General features: G+C 35.5%; 1 protein-coding gene across 2 annotated transcripts in view; it reads right to left on the bottom strand.

Moving 5' to 3' along the window:
- Window positions 1–21315, bottom strand: part of LOC144963059 (putative G-protein coupled receptor CG31760) — a 96772-nt gene that overhangs the window by 14220 nt on the left and 61237 nt on the right. For both annotated transcript variants that reach the window (XM_078896676.1, XM_078896675.1), the window contains exons 8-11: window positions 19537–19704; window positions 15659–15727; window positions 3528–3637; window positions 2031–2248 (exon numbers count right to left, since the gene is read on the bottom strand). In XM_078896676.1, coding sequence (XP_078752802.1) covers window positions 2031–2248; window positions 3528–3637; window positions 15659–15727; window positions 19537–19704 — 565 coding nt within the window. The remainder of the gene's footprint in view (window positions 1–2030; window positions 2249–3527; window positions 3638–15658; window positions 15728–19536; window positions 19705–21315) is intronic.

Here is a 21315-nt window from a genome sequence, read left to right as displayed (position 1 = left end):
TAGATAGATAGAGATAGATAGATAGATAGATAGATGATAGATAGATAGATAGATAGATAGAGAGAGAGAGAGATAGAGAGAGAGAGAAAGAAAAGAAGAGAGAGAGAGGAGGAGAGAGAGAAAGAGAGAGGAAGAGAGAGAGAGAAAGAGAGAGAGAGAGAGGAAGAGAGAGAGAGAAGGGAAGAGAGAGAGAGAGAGAGAGAGAAAGAGAGAGATAGATAGAGAGAGAGAAAGGAAGAGAGAGAGAGGAAGAGAGAGAGAGGAAGAGAGAGAGAGTGAGAGAGAGAGAGAGAGAGAGAGAGAGAGAGAGAGAGAGAGGTATCCTTCCATCGTTTAGTAATTTTTGTTATCTATCTCGTGATAGCATTGCACGATCGTTTCGCGTCTCACCCCAGGCTCAGTACTGTGGCAATAGCGCTATAGAATAAGTCAAAGCAACTCCATCAATGAGATCCTGATCACTATTTAATCCCCTCATCCGCTTTTGTCCCAACCAGGGAATCTGTCACGCAAATGGTTTTTTCTCGTGTACAATAACCACTAGTTTTGTTTATAGAAATATGTGAACACACCTTTGTACGTAATTCTCATTGTTGATTGGTTAAATAACATGATTTGTGCCAATCGTTATGACAATAACAACAAGAAACAAAATAATGATAATAATAATAATGATAATAATAATGATGATAATAATAATGATAGTAATATTAAAAATAATAATAATAATAATAATAATGATAATAATAATAATAATAATAATAATAATAATAATAATAATAATAATAATAATAATAATAATGTTAATAATGATAATAATAATCGTAGTCTGGGAGGGTGTCTGAGGTTCAAAATAATATAACTGCATACAAGTAGTGGAATAACCAAAAGACTCTGAATGAGCTAAAGTTGTGTAAATTTCGTCTTTTTCAGCAAATATCGCAGACAAACAAATAAAACCGATCACAATATAAGGTCAATCAAACCAAAACGGTTGATTCTGTAGCCAATTCCACTTCACCTCCGACTTTACTTGCTTATAACTCGAAAGCACGCCACATCTCAGTGGCAGAATAATTGAGCCTAAAAAACTTAATTAAGAACACGCCCCATGCACACACACTAAAAAAAAAACCAACAAAAAAACAAACAAACAAAACATTTACCTTCGGCCCCCCCCCCCCCCCCAAAGTCACACTTTTAGGACATTATTATCTAACGCAAGAGGCACTAAATAGTTTTCTTGAATCGAATAAAAGAACATGTTTGAAATTTGCAGATTTCCAACCAACATTTTTTTAAAGACAGCTTTAATTGTCAAAGTTAAGTGTCATAAGTTTAGTTGGAATAATTGACGTATCTAAACTGACATTTTAAAATTTCTAAACTTGAATCCCATCTAAATTTTCCCCTGCGGAAGTAATTTAAAAGAAGTTATAAGCTGCTATGTCGGAAGTCAATGAAGGATGTTTTCATTAATATCTTAGAAATTCACTTTATTTCTCGTCAATTGTTATATGATTGGTTGTATAGTACCGTGTAATTGTACAATTCGCTAGAATACTGCATTCTTCACTTCTCTTTGACTTTATGAATAAAGTGATTTGCATACCAATCCCACGCTAATCTGCGTGTTTTTAAGGATAAAAAATTACATAATTTTAAATCCACCATTAATAATCTTATTTTTCTTTATGATTACAACCATATTAGAGCATATGTTGTGTTAATTTTCTATAGCACACACTTCTTCATGTACTGTCACCAGGTTTCAACCGACGTTCACTTATTTGCAGGTCTGATAACTCAAAAGGGCTCATTGTTGTAATGGAAATCTAAAAAAAAAGAACACCAACATTTTATCCATTACAACAATGTTAATCTAGGCCGATAAGTGGAGTTCGGATGTCAGACCTGCATATATGTACACGTAGATTCCAACCTATCAAGTATCTTCTTTAGTCGGAATTGTTTCCGTCCACGTAGGCCTATCTCCAAAACTTAGCTACCCCAATAAGAAGCAAACTTACAAGCAAAAGCCGCGTATGTCCACCATGTGAGTTCGCAAATGAAAAACTTGAGATCTGAACCCGTCTTGACTGTATTGGCGACTGGCGAGTCGATGGCGGTCCAAACTGCCAAGTATCCGATGACAACAACAACCATTGGAATCATCCTTTGCAGCAATGCTTTGTCAGGGAGGTTGACTCGTTTCGTGGTTCCTCCGGTTTTGAATATCACAGAAATCCTGTAAAAGGGAAAGTTGTAACTGTGATAAATAATTTGGTCAATGATAGAAACACGTGTGTTCAAATATGAGGTGAAAGGTAGACAAAAGCGTAAATATGGACATCATTTTTGAAAACAATGAAAAGATTTTCTAATGACTCGCAAACTAGATAAACAGAGAGTAGAAAAAATAACCCTACAAATTGGACTCTCCTTGTTTCTTCTTCAATCCCTTGAAAGTTCTCAGTAATCACCTTCAGTGACGTAATAAATCAGTAATCTGAACGTCGTGTTACTTAAGATGTGTAAAACGTGTCCTCTTATATGTACATTAACAGAAGAACAAGAAAAAGACGAAAAGAAATCTCTTTGATTTTGTAGTCTTACACATTTTACATAGTTCCATTTTCCCATTTTGGATTTATGTAGGACTAACTTGTTTCCATTCCTCGATTTGCATAACTTATGGATTGGTCTTATAGAAATCATTTAATTCATCATGACGAATACGCCTCACCAGTCTGGACAAGATCCTGCCATGCCAAAAAGATTGACTCTGATCTACATAACATCTGGTAAATTGAAACAGAATGCAGTTCCAGTCCTCCATCGGCTGGCTAGCATTGCACCTCCCCACATTCGAAGAGCCACTACTTCCAAAGCCCAGAAATATGAACAGGAAATGGATCCAAGGCACCCCATCCATGACCACAACCCAACAAGTAGACTCAAGTCGAGAAAGAGCTTCATGACGGAAAAAGCATCAACGCTGACCATGCAGCTGAATACAGACTTTCCACATGGCGTGAGTGGGACAATCATGCAAATGAAGCCGTTGAAGATCCGAGAGAGAAGAAATGCCTAAGGAACTGGGCTTCCCAGGAATGAATGGGTAACTGAACAGAGCACGGGTAAAACTTGGGAGAACAGCTGGATGCATGAAAAAGTTGGGGGGGGGGAGGGGGGGGGGGGGGGGTTGCTGAGACTAGCTTGTGTACATTTGAATGCCCAGAGCAGACGATGGAGCACATTCTTTATTCTTAGAGAATGCCAGGATGGGCCCAGCTGCACAGATCATGGTCTAAGAGTCTGCTCCCCAGATGCTGTGGAGTGAGTTCGGTGTTGGAGCGACAAGCTATGATGATGATTTAATTCATGTTTATGACATTTATGGGTATAATGAAGATGATGATGGTGAAGGGAATGCAGATGACAAAGGTGATTAAGGTTGTGATTAAAATCATGAAGGCAAAATGTTGCCTGATAACAATAAGGATGGTTAAATAACAACCATTTACCTCCAAGTCTTGAGAAGTAGAGCACCATACATGATGATAAAGCCGATGTGATATGGCCATCCACGGATGGTACACTGGAGAGAAGACACCTCTCCATACATCACAAACACCTGAGAAGTTAAAAACAAAGGGTTCAGATTACGGTTTAACGGCATTTTCAACACATATGCAATAGCGGTTTTGTTTTGTTTCATCTCTTTGGTCGATGTCCTGGTTTACCCATCATGTTATTCAAATAACTAAATAATTTACTTAAAATAAAATGAATGATAAATAAAATGAGCTTTTATATAGCGCAATATCCACTTAACGTGCTCAAAGCGCTTTACAAGGGGTCCCTAGCCAAAAGCAACACTTAACATTTAATTTTGGACTGGACATGACGCCTCTTAGGCGATATTACAATTTTTCGGACAGAGCCAACGCTGTTAACGGCCGGGTGCTCATTTTATACCTGAGTACGGTGAGAGAATGTGAGTAAAGAGCCTTTTCCAAGGACTCAACTATGCGCCGAGCGAGGCTCGAACCCAGGACCTTCCGATCCACTCTTTATTCAAAAATATATCCATCAATTCGCCTTTTCGTGTGCTTTTAAATGAAAACATCCTACTGTTCTAAGCGCGTTGTATATGTTAGAAAACTTTAAAAGAAATTTGAGATCCAACAATGATAAGAAAATTATAGCGAAACCTAAAACATATAATGAAATTGGTGAGCAACAATATCGCTTTTTGGTACCCCATTTTTGGAACGCTGTCCGATGCTCATAATCCTTGACATTTTAAAAATCTCGGTTGAATTATTTCCTTAATATCCAATGAACCGAATAGGGCAGAGCAGTCGTGACGTCACAACGTCAACTCTTCCGGTTCCAAACTCCATGGAATTGTGTATGCAACCAGTCCTTCGGAGGACTAATAATGAATAGGTTACATATTGAATCATTAGGTGGCATATCTATTTTAGTTAGCAGGATGTATAGACAGATTCGTTCCATATTCGAGGACCAAGTGTTGAAAACGATTTCCCACCATAAAATAAATAATTTGATTTGTTGTTTACTTGAAGTTTAGTGTGGTCAGATGACGACCGTAGCATTCTAGACGGACAAGACATTTATGAATTCATTAAGATACCCATACGTTAAACCATTAAGGCATTTAAAGCAGATACGGGCGATTCAACCCTATCTTTCACTGGCAACCAATACAATTCAAATAGAATGAGCAGTGAATGTTCATATCTCTTTTGTTTTGTAATCAATTTTGCAGTACTATTCTGAATTGTTTGAAGTCTTAAAATTTCTTCTTTAGTTATCCCAGCCAAAAGAAAATTACAATAATCTAATCTTGATAATATAAATTTTGTTACTTGCTCTTTCGTTACATCTTTAGTCAAGTAGTTTCGTACATTAGCAATTTTATTGAGATGTGAATTTAAACCTTTGCATAGATTATCAAAATGAGAATTCATGCCCAAATCGCTCTCTAAAAATACTCCTAAATTTCTAATTGTTTTACCTGATTTTATGGAATTGCCATTGATATCTAAGTGCATCACCTGGAATGGACCATTTTTCTTTGCCCCACATAATATTACTTCTGGTTTTAATTATTAAGTTTAAGTTTATTTACATGCATCCAGCTTTTTACATTAACAACACAATTTTCAACAGTTTTGGAAATGAAAAATATTACTAGGAGTATCGCATCTTATACATTTGTGTATCACCAGCATAAAAGTGGTAGTACCAAGTGATACCATGATTATTTTAAAAAAAAAATTGATAGAAGCTGTGTATACATTGTAAAAATGATAGGCCCCAGGACAGATCCCGGGGGTACGACATGCATCAAATAAAATTCATCTGAAAATTTGCCATTAATTTCAACAGTTGTGTTCTAAACCTAAGGTACGATTGAAACCACTCTAAAGTCGGTAATCGTTGAATACACAGACATCTATCTATCTATCCATCCATCTTTTCATTTATTTGTCATTCATAATACTTAAATTTATAAGTAATTATTCTATCAGGCCAGGTCAGAAAACCAATTTGTTTTACTGATGTATGGATGGCAATGGAAATTTGATACAATCTGTCATATAATAATGATTTATAGCTTCGTCTAGAATTTCAACACAATACATGAACACAACCATAAATACGATAACCGCCCCTTATGGACAAACACAAACATTGACGTTCCACGAAATATCAAAGGACATCTCTACTATTATTCGACTGAATGGAGAAAAAAAATGCTGAGAGGTTCTCATTAAACCTTAATAAAGTAGTATAGTCTTTGCTTGGTACCCGAAATGTACCGAGTTCTAATACCCGCTACGTTGTGGGACCTTGAGCAAGCCACCTCGCCTTAGCTCAGTTTGCGGCGCTGCACTGCGGCTAACACCTGGGTTATTCCAGTTTTTCCCTTGGAATAAATCCTAAGAAAAATTCCCCCAATGGAATGAATAACGGGAATTTTATTTATTTCTATTTATTTTATATTGACTTATTTAACTTACTAAAACAATGCTTTCATTATCATATTGTATTTCTGAATTTGCTTCAAAATTTTAAAATTAAATCACTCCAAAATAAGATATAGAAATGAAAAATATTGAGAATATTTGAAACTTTTAATTATTGGAATACGGGCTTGAGATGAACCTCCCCCCCCCACCCCTACAACATATCTAAAATAACGGCAACCGACGCCACTACCACAACTCAAAACAATAACAAAAACAAACAAACAAAAGAAAAGAACACCCCAAAACACCCCCCCCCCACACACACAGACAAACAAACAAACAAAAGAAAAGAACACCCCAAAACAACCCCCCCCCACACACAAACAAACAAACAAACAAATAAAAGAAGAATAAATAGTTATATATGAATAAACAATGAGAGATATCGTTTATCTGTAATTAAAGAAATCTTTATCATAATTTTTCTACTTTCTACTGTTTTGCTGACAGTATAAATCGACGTCATAGCTGTACAGGTTTTCTTATCGCAAAATTTTGCTAAATTATTTTATATTTTTATTCTAGCTTCGATTTACATCCTATATCTACGAGGGCTCTTTCAGAAATAACCGAAAAATGCCTGTAAAATCCGCGTTTTTTATGCTATCAACAAAATTCTTGCACGTGTTCATACCTTGACTTGTCCTTCATTTCTCTACGTAACAGCCAAGTCTGTCGACACACTTCTGCCAACGCCGCACCATGGAATAGATACCCTCTCGGAAGAAATTTCCGTCAAGGTTTTGTAGCCATTTCCGCGCATGGTCAACAAGCTCTTCATCGACATCAAAGCGCTTTCCTGCCAGCTCACGTTTCAGTGGCCCAAAGAGGTGATAATCAGATGGTGCGAGGTCTGGACTGTGTGGTGGGTGTGGCAAAATCTCCCATCCATATTTCTCTAGCCAACCTTGCGTCACTCGTGCTGTGTGGGGTGTAGCGTTGTCGTGTTGCAAAATGACCCCGTTGGTCAACTGCCCTGGGCGCTTTCTGCGAATGGCCTCCCTAAGCTTGTCAAGAGTTTGGCAGTACCTTGCAGCATTGATTGTTTCTCCAGGTTGTAAGGTTTCGAACAGAATAACACCACAACTGTCCCAGAAAACAGTTCCCATTATTTTCTTTGCTGACCGCATGACTTTGAATTTCTTCGCGACAGGTGAGGATGGATGTTTCCATGTCATCGAATCTTGCTTTGTTTCTGGGGTGCAATGGTGCAACCAAGTCTCATCACCGGTGACTATGCTGTCAAGAAAAGTCACATCGTACCCTAGAAAGTCTCCGCCGGCGTTGGCAGTATGCCCGTGAACCCTGCGTGAGCTCTTGCTTCTTCTCAAAAGTTCCCTGCAGATGTCCAATCTTTGTTCTTTATGATTGTCTGTCAATTGCTTAGGAACCCATCTTGCGCTGACTTTTCTGTAGCCAAGTTCATCAAATACAATTCTATGAGCAGAAGTTTCCGAAATTTCAAGACTGCTTGCAATTTCATGAAGTTTCAACCTCCTGTCTTGACGAATAAGCTCATCAACTCGCTTCACATTGTCTTCTGACGTCGCAGTTATCGAACGCCCTCTCCCTTCCCTGTCTGTCAAGTCGGAATGGCCGGCTTCAAACAAATTACACCAGTGATAGACTTGTGTACGGCTTATAACATGCTCACCATATACACTCTGAAGTTCATGATGAATTTCGGTAGGATTCAGACTTTTGGCGTTCATAAAACGTATGACAGCTCTGATTTCCTTCTTTGACCAAGTTTCAAGGTGGGCCACCATCTTTAAAATCGTTTAGAAATTCATTGTGCAAAATGATGCACTTCATAATTTCTGGGAATATCCGTAAGGAAATAAGGAATATCATGTCGTTTACAGAATTAAAAAATCTCCACTGGTTGCTGAGCAATGGGCATTTTTCGGTTATTTCTGAAAGAGCCCTCGTATTATTTCAATCTAACGTATCTATCTCATTTTACAAAGTTTTTAGTTGTCCTCTATCCAATATATCTATGAATTAAAACTGATTTGTTTCATCTAGCCTGAGAAGGGATAAAGTGAGCATGTAGAACACATTGTACACGGTAAGATGAAGGTGAAAATGATACTATATTATGCTAATTTATTATGTATTTATGATTAGGCAATTTACGGACTGATATAAATTAGCAATACTCAAATCCAACTATTTAAAACACATGTTAAGTGTAATCAAATCGTTAAGAGTATATTTATTTGCGGCTATATGGTCTTGTGGTATGACATTCGCTTTCGGATCGGAAGGTCCTGGGTTCGAGCCTCTCTCAGCGCAGTATTATGTCCTTGGAAAAGGCTCTTTACTCACATTCTGTCACCGTGCTCAGGTGTAAAGTGAACACCTGACCTTTAACAGCTTTGTCTCTGTCGGAAAAAAATGTACTATCGCCTAACAGGCGTCATGTCTCGTTCAACATTACGCGTTGCTGTTGGTCGGGGACCACTTGTAAAGTGCTTTGAGCACGTTTAGTGGATATTGCGCCATATAAAAGCTCACGTTCTTTTCCCTTTTTTTCTAGGAATTCGTTTGATAACCTTCGATGTTTATTCACGATGTTTTCCCTCTTTTTATGATTCATAACCACGGTCTCATTCTGAAGAAAACATACTAATGTGTATAAAAAAGCCTTTCCTGATCATTTTTCTTTCGTCCCAAATCGATATTTTGTTGGGATGTGACTCCGAGAGTTGATATGTGTCAGTCACATTGGGGATTGTAATCTACTGCTATTTCTACCCAATTTGCATTAGTGGCTGTTTTGAGATTAAAATCCTGCATTCACCATTCTTTTAAAAATAAATTAATAATCTAGACGTCTACGTCATTTTGATGTAATTTAATCATTTTACAAACCATTGAGTTCGCTGAACCCTTGATGTCAATCCTAAAATAACATAATACCTATACCATATTCACTCAATAATGAATATCATATCCTTCAAGGAGCTTAATATCAATTCATGATAACGGAAACTTCCTCTTAAAGTATTATTAAAAATGGATAACTCCACTCTAGGCCTATGAATATTTTTCATATTTTTCATGATTCAGGCGGTTTAAGTGGTTAAGGATAAATTTACAGGATAGATAAGAATATCTCGAGGAATTTATTTTTTTAAATAGTGTTTTAAAAAAATCAACAGATAAGATACGATAAGATATGATGGGATTTATGGAAGGTTACTTCGCGAAGTCCCAGGTTTGAGAGTTTTTGCCAAGATGAGGGTGATTTAAATCAATCGATATACCAAATTTTAAAATAATATGGGTTTTTCCAGAGAACGGCAGAATAGTAACCACATTATGATTCCATATTAAATATGACCTATTCATTATTAGTATTCCGAAGGACTGGTTACATACACACATTTTGGAACTTTTCTTCCCTATTACAATCAAAGAATAGAATGCGTATTTGGAAAAGCCCTCCTGTGCTGAAAATTGTAAATCATTCTGAATGAAAACTTTTGTTTAAAATAGATCTAGTCTCAATCTTTGATGACCATATTTTTGTAAATCTGTGGTAAATTCACATTCTTATTTTCCACAAAAAAAAAAAAAAAAAGAGAAAGACACACACACACGCACACACACACACACACACACACACACTCACACATACACACATCCATTTATATATATATATATATATATATATATATATATATATATATATATATATACATACATACATCACTGCGTGGAATCAGCGCTATTTCAGTTGGAACTCCCAAGGGACCAATAACCCACCCTGCTAGCTACCTGCATGAGTTTCATTGGAGTTCAACTGGTATCAGGCAGTGCCGTGTCCAATGGGGGCAATTATGGATATTTATGGTCTTATAATATGTCTGTATAGCGGGAAAAACAATAACAGACTCTTTCACTTCATTATTTTGATTTGAAAAATCAGTTGTCTTTCTAAACATCAGTGAAAATTTGACATTCTTGTGGTTAATAGTTCTCTTTGAATATCACAAATTGTTGATCTAATTTTAAGTGCTTGTAAATTATGGTGCACTTAAATAAAAAAATTGTTATTCAAAACTCAGCGGCAGTACCTCAAGAATTTTAATAAATATCAAAAGTACATATATGCATCTATGTTCCTGTGTAATATTATCATATTGGAAGTTGATTTTCTTGATTTATTCATGGTTTAGTAAGTTCTGTATATTGTTTTTACCAATTCCGTTCCTCTCAAACAGTTGTTTTGGTCATAACAGTAAACTGATATGATTTATGTCTTTATGTGGTAAAATAACTCATGAGGATAAGATTTTATTGACCAGTAAAACTAAAAACCAATATTGTGTATGATTTCAATATCTCAATTAACTATCAATCTGCCTATAAAGTATGACTTCTTTACAAGAAAAAAATCAATCATCCAACAAGGTTACTGGACATACTACAAATATTGCAGTATCAATCATCAATTACAACTAACACTAAGTACTGGTACTGTTAAATTGAATGATTTGCTCAAACAGACGGACATAGTATGTGGACAAAAGAGGATTCAAAATTATGAGGGCATATAGTTTATTCCAAGTAGTAACCTTTTTCTCCTTATTGACCAACTACATTCAAAACGAACACACTGTCCATACAGGTTATATAGAATCAGCTCCTTTCCTCCAAGAATACACATTTAGTCATTGTCTTATAAAGTCATCTGATATACCATTGAACTCCAGTCAGTCAAATTTAGAGATAAAACAATTGAATAACAGTCAGAGTCAAATCAGTACAATACCACAGGCATACCACAGCAAGATCATTTAATTTTTGGGAAATCACTGCCATATATATCTGGACGCTTCAGTCTATAAAAAGTTAACACATTCACTTGTGCACAAAAGGAGAACTTGAACTTACATTATATTACTTATTCAACATGCAAGAATACCCTAAACATTGACACCTATATGACACTATAAAGTCGGCATTTCCTGAGACAACCACACAAAAGCAGTACCGTATACATCTTCAAACTATAATGCCTAACAGTCATAAAAAAAATAATAATTTTGACTTGAATCGTAAGGGATTTAAGTATAGAAAAAAGTTATCAAGCCATTAAAAAGTTGACTTTCAAATGTGCCCAAAACTCATAATATTTAAATCAGTTAAATGCTTAAAAAATAATATTAGTATAATTTTCGTCTAATGGTTTATATTTTATTCCTAAACTGATATTTGGAAATAATTCATGGCATGGAATGCTATGGGAGAAAAAATAAGGATCTCACCAAGTCATGCCAAATATGAAATTTACAATAAAAATTTCATATCTTTTAAGGTTTTACTGCCCGGACAACAAAACTTGGCATGTGTCAAGATCATCAATTTTATTTTATAATGATGCTTGTTTCAATCATTTTCTGCCGCTGGGAATTAAATTATTGATATGCAAATTACAACAAATTAATTTCATTGATAGCTCAAAAACCACTAAATTGACACCTCTCTTATGAGCAGCCTTAAGAGGATACATTATTATCAACCATGGCATATGATGAAAGAAACCTTTGCTTTGCTTGTGGTGAGGGAACAATTTCCATACTTGTGTTAGCAACTGAGAAATACCATGAAATATTGCAACAATTAATTACCATCAGCGGCATCACAGATTTCCCCTGACCGCTACCTGTTACACCCATAGGCTGACCCCACTAATGGGGTCGAGTTGACCTAGCACTGAAATACCGCTCAGAGGGGGAAATGCCACGCAGTGACATATATATACACACAAACATATATATATATATATATATATTATATATATATATATATATATATATAAATATATATAATATATATATATATATATATATATATATATATATATATATATATATAAATATATATAATATATTACAACATTTAACATGTAGATATGACGCTGTTAGGCGATATTACAATTTTTTTCCGGCAGAGACAACGCTGTTAATGGCCAGGCACTCATTTTACACCTGAATACGGTGAGAGAATGTGAGTAAAGAGCCTTTTCCAAGGACACAACTATGGGCCGCTCAGAGCGGGACTCAAACCCAGGACCTTCCGATCCGAAGGCGAGTGTCATGCCATTAGACCACAGCCGCATGTAACATACTCCTGCTCAAGGCTTCACATCATAACTGACAAAAGCAGTTGAGGCATCACAATCGATTGATTGGAAAGAGGGAGGCAACTTAGCCATGATATAATTGTGCGCCCATGTGGTTTAGTGGTATGACACTTGCTTTTGGATCGGAAGGTCCTGGGTTCGAGCCATAGTTGAGTCCTTGGAGAAGGCTCTTTACTCACATTCTCTCACCGTACTCAGGTGTAAAATGAGTACCAGGCCGTTAACACCGTTGTTGTCTCTGTCCGAAAAAAAATGTAATATCACCTAACAGGCGTAATGTCCCGTCCTAAATGTTAAATGTTGCTGTTGACCAGGGACCCCTTGTATAGCGATCTGAGCACGTTTAGTGGATATTGCTCAATTTGATTTCTTTGTTTTGAATATAAGTCTATTTGTGCGTGTCTGCTACTGCTGATGATCATGCCATTGGTGGTGGTAGTATTAGTGTTTGTGGACGTACATTAGTAACCCTGTTCTTCGATTACAACTCTACAATTTGTATATCGATCATACAATGAGGAATAAAATTTCAGGAAGAATCCAAGACGTCGATATTACGTATTACAAAATGCGTGGTAGTGATCGGATTTTAACGAGGATTGAACCAATTTTTTCTTGTATCATTAGCATTGTTTCCCCATACTAAATCCGCTGATCGGATCAACGCAATGCAATCATTCTATCTTTACTTACTTTATTTCTGTCATGATTAAAATATGTTGCAAGGACTGAACAGTTTAATGAGACATTTCAGTTTTGTTTTGAAACGCAGTTTGTCTGGACTAGACTAGAGCTTAGTGTCAGCTGGTACTTAAGTTTATTACATTAAAGATTTAAATACGACATTAATAACAAACTAGTTACACTAGATTATTTACAATTTTACAACTAGTACTGACCACAAATATTTAAAAAACCCCACCAATACGAGCCTATCGTACACTGAAAAACATCTCCCCATTCCGCTAGAAAACTACATAAATCGATATATTACTCTGCAGTACTCTAAAATTTAAAAAAGGATATTTTTAAAATTTTGGCCAGAAAACTCTTCCTTCAATAATCGACCGATTAAAATGACCCTCATTTTGCCAAAATTCTTAAATCCGGGACCTCCATGAAGTCTCATGTCTGAGAGTTTTTGTTAAGATGAGGGTCAATTTAATAGATCGATATCAGAAGGACGAATGTTATGGACAAAATTTTAGATAAGTGTTTTTTTTTCAGAGTACAGCAGTATTGAAATGACGCCCAACTTGTCTAGAACTCTCAAACTTGAAACTTCAAAGAGACGTATAGACAACATTGGCATCATCTCAATATATCCATAACATGCATTTAAAGTTTTCTGGCCAAAGTGGAAAATTGAATCTTGTCTGTGTAAGGCAGAGTAACCAAATAATTACGATGTTTATCTAAAACTTTCAATGCGGTTTTTCATCCTGGCAAATGTAAGTTGTTTATGTCAGTATCTATTGAAAAGTCAGCGATATCAGCTAAAATCAGCTATGATATTGCCGTAGTTTTAGCTTAACCTTTACCTCGGGCTAAACTCAATAAAATAATATATCTATGTCTTTACACGCAAGCAAGCAACTTGTCTTCAATACAAGTGGTTAATGATTTATTGTATTATTTAGATGTTGGTGGTATTATTTTCATACAAAAAAAAAAAATAAATAAATTAACCACTATACGTGTGCATGTCTAAAAATTAATAAGTACACGTAGTTTAATCAGTGCCATCTATAATATTATTCTAAGGCCACGCAGTGCTCAACAACGATGATGTCAATTTGTCTTTGAGAAACAATGGACGAAAAGCTTAGCATTTGAACGATCACAATGAGCTCATAACGCTATGATTGAAGAGATAAAATAAAGCATTAACTGGTTTATAATTCTGCTATCATAAAATTGAATGAAATAAACAAAGCAGAGGAAAGCAAATATAATTCATAACTAAAACATAAACATAGAAAAATAAAGCAACTTAAAAACAACAACAGAAAACAGATAAAATTGAGGACACCGAGTTCAGTTGAAGTTCAATATCATAATCTGCGAAAGGCAATTTGACATTTCTACAGATTTTTATACAAATTATAGCTCTTCCTCTTAAAACAAGAATTGTGTAAACAAGAGAAATGACGTAATATCCACAATCTTTTAGAATCGTTTTTATGTGAAGAATGACAAGTTTTTAACATCGTGTTTTAATTTCATTTTATAGCAATCCCTATCCAAAAAAAAAAAAAAAAAAAAAAAAGAACGAAAAATATAACCAAAAAAAAAAAAAAAAAGAAAGAAAGAAAAACAGAAAAAAAACAAAAACAAAAACTAAACCCCTCCCCCCAAAAAAAAACAAAAAAACTAAACAAAAAAAAAAACATTGCTTTTTCCAGCCGAAACTCGTGAATGTTTTTTTTTTTTATTTTTATTTTTTTTAACTCGTGAATATTTAATTGCATCCCATTCTAACGTCATTATTGGGACGTAAGAATTAGTGGTTGGTTACTCTGCTGCACAACGCAACGACCAATTCTAAACAGGAATGTAGAGATAAATAATGAAAATGTAACCTCTCCATCGTATTGATTTACACACCAAGTGAGCATTGAACCTTAGGACAGCAACGACACATCTTAGTTCCATTTGATGTAATAATATGATATTATTGAAATCAGGGTTGCCAGGTAATTTATCTCTTTTTAAACAAAAATAATCGATCATAAAAGAACCCAAGTGATGTTAAAAAAAAGCTAAATATACCAAAGAAAAAGTTAAATAAAAATAGCGTGAAACGGACAACACAATTGCTTGATATCCTTTGGATTGAAAAGTACTTTCCGCTAGATCTAACAGATCCAGCTACCCAATCATTGCTGGGTGGACAGGGGTCAGATAAAATCTCGACTGTATCTCGGTCCCTTTGCGTGTGAAGCGAGTGCTCTACCAACTGAGCTATCGGGACCCCCAAATGCAAAACTGTCCAAAACTTAATTTATATATTTGGTGCAAAACGACTTTGAAACGACATTGGCATTCAAACTGCCAATTTGTCAAATCTGGGTGGTAACTTCGAGATGACGTTTGTTGGAGCAAAGTGACAGAATTTGAGAAATATGAAATATAACTGACAATGGCAATGTTCGATTTGAGGACAAAAAACAACCACAAACCAACAAAACAAATGTCAATAAGACAATGAAATAAGGGAAGCAATGATGCAAGAAATGAAAACGAGAGTCTGTATATAATACAGTGCTGGATAAAGCAGTGAGGGTAATACATGAAAAACATTAGAACAAAACATTGCTTATTTGCAGCTAATTAAACTCTATATTTTCACTCTGCTTTGGGGATGAGAATGACTCGACAGTGGACAAGAGAACAGTTTTATTTTTATGATTATTCGTTATAATATCATACTCACACTTGCACACATGAGGATGGCTCCAAAGCACATGAGCTGGAGAAATATTGGACTGGCGGTTTTAATAACCTGGGGAAAATAGAAATGAAGTTTAAAAATAAAGAAAAATAGAATGGTTACCTTATTATAAGGTACGAGTTAGGGCTAAAAAAATCAACTTGGACAAAGGATTGAATGGTTTTATAGAAATACCTGCTGATCAAAGCCAAAAGAAATAAAATAGAACATAATAAAACCACCATTGCAACTATCAAATTATAAATAATAATGTGAAATTGATTGTAAGCTTCAATTTAATTACAAAAAAAGATCACATGAACGTTTCGGGTTTCCCCTTTATCAACAAAACAGAATGAATGAAACACCACAGATGAATGAAATAATGTGGTAGTTGCGTAGTTAAGATGAATGTTTTGTTTATTCATCTTAACTACGCCACTACCACATTATTTCATTCATTCTGTTTTGTTGATAAAGGGGAAACCCGAAACGTTCATTTGATCTGTTTTTGTAATTAAATTGAAGCTTACAATCAATTTCATATTATTATTTATTTCTTCGAGCTTCGAGCATTTACACAACTATCAAATTAAGAAACTAGGGAGTAGATAGGCACCGGTGTAAGATAAAGATTTGAAAAAGTGTGTATGAAAGGTGCCAGACAAAGCAAGAAAGAAAAATACAAGAAAAAATCAATCCCAAAAAATCATTCTACCTCGACTGGGAAACGAACCTCAGACCTTCTGATCATTCATACACGTTTGTTCAGATCTTCATAATTGCAACGTCTATTTAAGCGGAAATATTGTACATTGGTTGAATTAAAAAAAAAATTCAATGGGTTCAAACCATTATTTAACGAGTATGTTTTTACTAAGAAATGATGGGGTTTTCCAAAGATTAGTGGTGGAATAATATATAATATTATAGCCACCGTTATTTGTGATAATGCTTATTGACAGAGATATGTAGAATGGAAATAAAAAAAGAAAAGAAATGCACTTTATACATTAAACCATGTGTATACCAAAGTATTTGAGTATTTCATTTGGCAGTGATAATGATTGTGGTCAAACCAAGGCCGATTTGAAGAGGGAAATATTTTTGTTTGGACCTGAGTATATTATTACAATTGCCATTCATGAGTAGACTGGATACAAGTCGTTGTATATATGGTAATGAGCAAAAACCTATTTATTTAAACTATAATAGAAATATGTAACTATGGATACGGCTTTCGTGACCAAGCTTATCGTTAAGTAGTACGAGTTATTAATTTAATATTCTCACTTCCGAGCAATGTACTTTCTATTATAATACTGGCATTACATTATTGATTGACACATAATGGACTGCTCTCTGAGGCGATATAGAGAAGGGAGCTTGACAGGTATTTTGATTAATCTTAAAACTTCCAGTTAAATGATATTGAGTTTCAGCACATCTTCGCATCATTACTTGAGACCTTGGCTTATATGAAGTAGAATTATTACATTTTATCGACAAGTTATATCACCTGATATAAATAGAGTTCAATGGCATATAGTAGGTACTTTGCACGTTTTATAATAAAAATATCTCCTAAGTTTGGTCATGCATCTGATAATACAGCCCGCTTTTTGTTGTTGTTGAAAACAGTATACCTGCATACTATATGCAATTTTGTTGTAATACCGTATATAAAAGAAAAGCACCGTAGAGGAGCATCGATTAGAACATTGAGCGCGGATGACGAAGAATCAATGAAAAAGAAGTACTTAAAGATTGTTCAGCTAAGCTTTGCCTTAAACCCTTATCAATAAACGGTTTGCATGGCTGAATGGGTCGAAAATAAGTTGACAAGCATCGAATTAATTGGGAAAGTTTTTCAATGGCTTGTTCAAGTACGCACAGTTTATTTAAATTTATATTAGCAATCTGCTTAACATCTTGGAATCCTCTCATGCTTGTCGCATTATACAGTGACATTTTTCTCCACTTAAAGTTTGCTTGTTTTATTCTAGGCAATGCGATGAGGATATCGAGGGAGTTGAATTATCTTATCTTAATTATATAAATTCTTTCTCATTCGCCTCCCTGAATAATTCTCCCCGTCTATAGGATTTCGTCCTGCTTCAAGAACGGGTAGTGGTTTTGAATTCAGATAGGCGAGAGCGATTGCATGTACGAGAAATCTTGGACTAAGAATGTCTTTAATCAGAGTCTCAAGTTGTGACGAATCGTCAGATGTGATGCGTGGACATTGTAATTTTATTTTTGGATTTGCTGCAATTGATAAAAAGAAAGAAAGAGTGCAGAACATCACGACGACGGTGTATACTCTGCAAAATAAAATCATTAATGTACAATAGTATTGAAAATAGACAGATAGTCCTTCAAAAACATCTGGCCCTCGAGCCCGGAGTTAATCCCGATTTTGTAGTGCTAAACAGACAGAAACAATTGCCTGCTACGCTTTGAATAAGATAAAGACCTGTCAAACTCAATTTCTGTAGACCAAACACATCCAGCTACCCAATCACTGTTGGATGGACAGGGAGGGTAGATAAAACCTCGATGCACCCGGGAACTGTACCTTTTATTTAAAGGCGAGAGTGTTTTAACAATTGAGCGATGGAACAGTCATTAAAAAGTTTTGAATTATTTAACTCTAATCGCAATTTGTCTAGCATAACCTCCGCATTTTGGTAAACCATTAACTTCAACAGTTTTTATAACTACTTTAACTAAACCCAATATTTTATTGATTAATTGTTAAAATTCAAAGAATGAAAGAAAAGATTAAACCAAAAAAAAAAAAGTGGATTAAACCTCAAGTGTTGTTCAGCTGCTTTCTAAAAATAACTTTAAGGACTTAAGTGTGTTTAAGTAATTTTCATTCCCTGTGTGGATGTTTTCTCCGTTTGCAACTGAAGATTCTCTCTAAATCCCTCCCTTCCCCCCCCCCCTCCCACAAAAAATAAAAATAACCCCCCCCCCAAAAAAAAAAAAACAACAACAAACAAACAATAAAACAAAACAAAACAAAAAACAAAAACAAAAAAGACCACCCCCTCCTTAAATAAAAGACAGAAACTAAACAAAAACCAATAATAACAACTAGAAAATAAAAACAAAGCAAAACCAAAACAACCCCCCCCCCCAAAAAAAAAAACAATTAAAAAACTCCATTTTGCCATACATAAACAAAATAATTTTCCCCCCTTTTTGTCAGACAATTCTTAATTCAAATATTTATCGATCAAATGCGACGTTATCTATGTGCACATATTTGCAGATCCAATGTCCAACCGTGAGTATGGACTTTTTAAAACATTATTATATTGGACAGTATTTTTCGTGAGTTTGAGAGGATATCTATTACAACAAAGAGCCCACAACCGTTGGGATAGCAACCCTATAAATTATTAATCACTCGTCGTTTAACCAGTTAACTAGATACCGTACTTTGGAAAAACACGTATTTAAAAATTTGTCTAAAAAAACTTGTTATTCAAATATCGATCGATTTAAACCTGGGACTTTGCTGAGCGTTTTTGCCAAGATGGCGGGTCGTTTAAATCTTTTGATATTTGAATGACAAGTTTTCTAGGCAAATTTTTAAATACGGGGTTTTTCCAGAATGCGGCAGTTAACTGTAATTAAGAGCTGAATGACGACACGTTCGTCCCCTATTGATGCTATGCGTTTAGCTAAAATACTTATTGCATCCACCAGCCGGATATAGCACAGGAACAAAAAACAACTATATGTATCCTTAAACGTTTATAGTTTGCTTCATAGAATTTAGTGAGTACTAATCATGAAAATGGCTGTCTAAAAACAATAACAAAAAGCTGAGTGACGTCAAATTTCTTTCTATCTATAAATTTACTCACCAGCTGCGTCCTGTAGATGAAGATGAAAACAGAAATAATGATACAACCGATGATCATGATGCTCATGACTAAGAAGACCAATACTTGTATTGCGATGTTGATGGGGTAGAGGCAGGGGCTCGAATCTTCACAACTGTCACAGCCACGGGCACACTTCAGACACTGGAACTGGAAATACCAAGAGATGAAGTGAATAGAAAAGTGCCAGAAGACAATAGAGAATAACCGTTTTTCGCGGCGGTGACGGGGTTTGAACCCGCGACCTTATTGGTACGACAACTCCGCCTGGCCGGTGAGAGCGTGACTCTACCGTATGAGCTATCCACGAACCCAAAAAAATTCGTATCAATTAAAGCCTTCTCTCACCGACTACTGGAGACCGCGGGTCCAACACACACACACACACACACACACACACACACACACACACACACACACACACACAATGAACGCGAAGTTAGCTGGCCAGAAATTAAGCTTAATAGCCAATATTCTCAACACAAACATATAACATAGATACAATTGAGACATTGAGTATGCTCCGGTATATGGGGTGAATTTTTAATTCAGAAAAGTGAGTGGAGCAGGCACATATGTTGGTAACAACAAGAGATGAAGTGAATAGAAAAGTGCCACAAGACAATAGAGAATAACATTTTTTTTGGGTTCGTGGATAGCTCATACGGTAGAGTCACGCTCTCACCGGCCAGGCGGAGTTGTCGTACCAATAAGGTCGCGGGTTCAAACCCCATCACCGCCGCGAAAAAAAAATTATTCTCTATTGTCTTCTGGCACTTTTCTATTCACTTCATCTCTTGTTGTTACCAACATAAGTGCCTGTCCACTCACTTTTCTGAACTGGAATACTACACTATGGTCAAAATCAAACATTGATCTATCTATATAATAGGGAAGAAAAGTTGTGACATCAAACCCGCTCCTCTTTTGGTTCTTAAATCCTTGGGAGTGTGTATGTAACCAGTCCTTCGGAGTGGTAAATTGAATATGTTACATAAAGCTGACATAACTATCTCAGTAGTAGGATGTATGAGAATGAGATCCTTTTCTCATTTCGGACCCTCTGTTTGGATCACCTTACCACAAAGCATTCGTGAAAAAGAATCTTTGTTTATTTTTAAACGTTCGCTTAAAACATATCTGTTTCGTCTTTAGTAGATGGTATGAGAAGCAAGATAGATCTGCCTGGTTTCGGTTGTGTGTGTGTTGTGTGTGTGTGTGTGTGTGTGTGTGTGCTTGTGTGTGTGAATGAGTATGTTTCAGCCAAAGTAATGTGTAATTTAAGCGCTTAGAGTATGCTGTCTCGGAGTTATAGCGCTATATAAGTTTTCAGCATTATTATTATTATTATTATTATTATTATTATTATTATTATTATTATTATTATTATTATTATTATTATTATTATTATAGACCGATTCTAAGGATCAAGGGTCGTAAAAGAGCGAGGATGGACGATCTTTCTTGATGCTGTATTGCATATCTTGTTTTGCTGAATAAAATTATGTATAGCATGTATTTATTACGTTTGGTTAGAGTTTTAAGAATCTTTTATTTTATATTGGATAAATATGACGTTTTGGAGAAATTCCAGAAAATGGCTAGTAGATAGATAGATAGATAGATAGATAGATAGATAGAGAGAGAGAGAGAGAGAGAGAGTGAGAGAGAGAGATAGAGAGAGAGAGAGAGAGAGAGAGAGGGAGAGAGAGACAGACAGACAGACAGATAGACAGACAGAGAGAGAGAGAGAGTATGTGG

The sequence above is a fragment of the Berghia stephanieae genome, chromosome 1 (assembly GCF_034508935.2).
Source record: "Berghia stephanieae isolate SIO BIC M18660-M18661 chromosome 1, UCSD_Bste_1.3, whole genome shotgun sequence".
Lineage (NCBI taxonomy): Eukaryota > Metazoa > Mollusca > Gastropoda > Nudibranchia > Aeolidiidae > Berghia > Berghia stephanieae.
The sequence above is the reverse complement of the archived record's forward strand: the minus strand, read 5'-3'. Positions and strand labels throughout refer to the sequence as shown.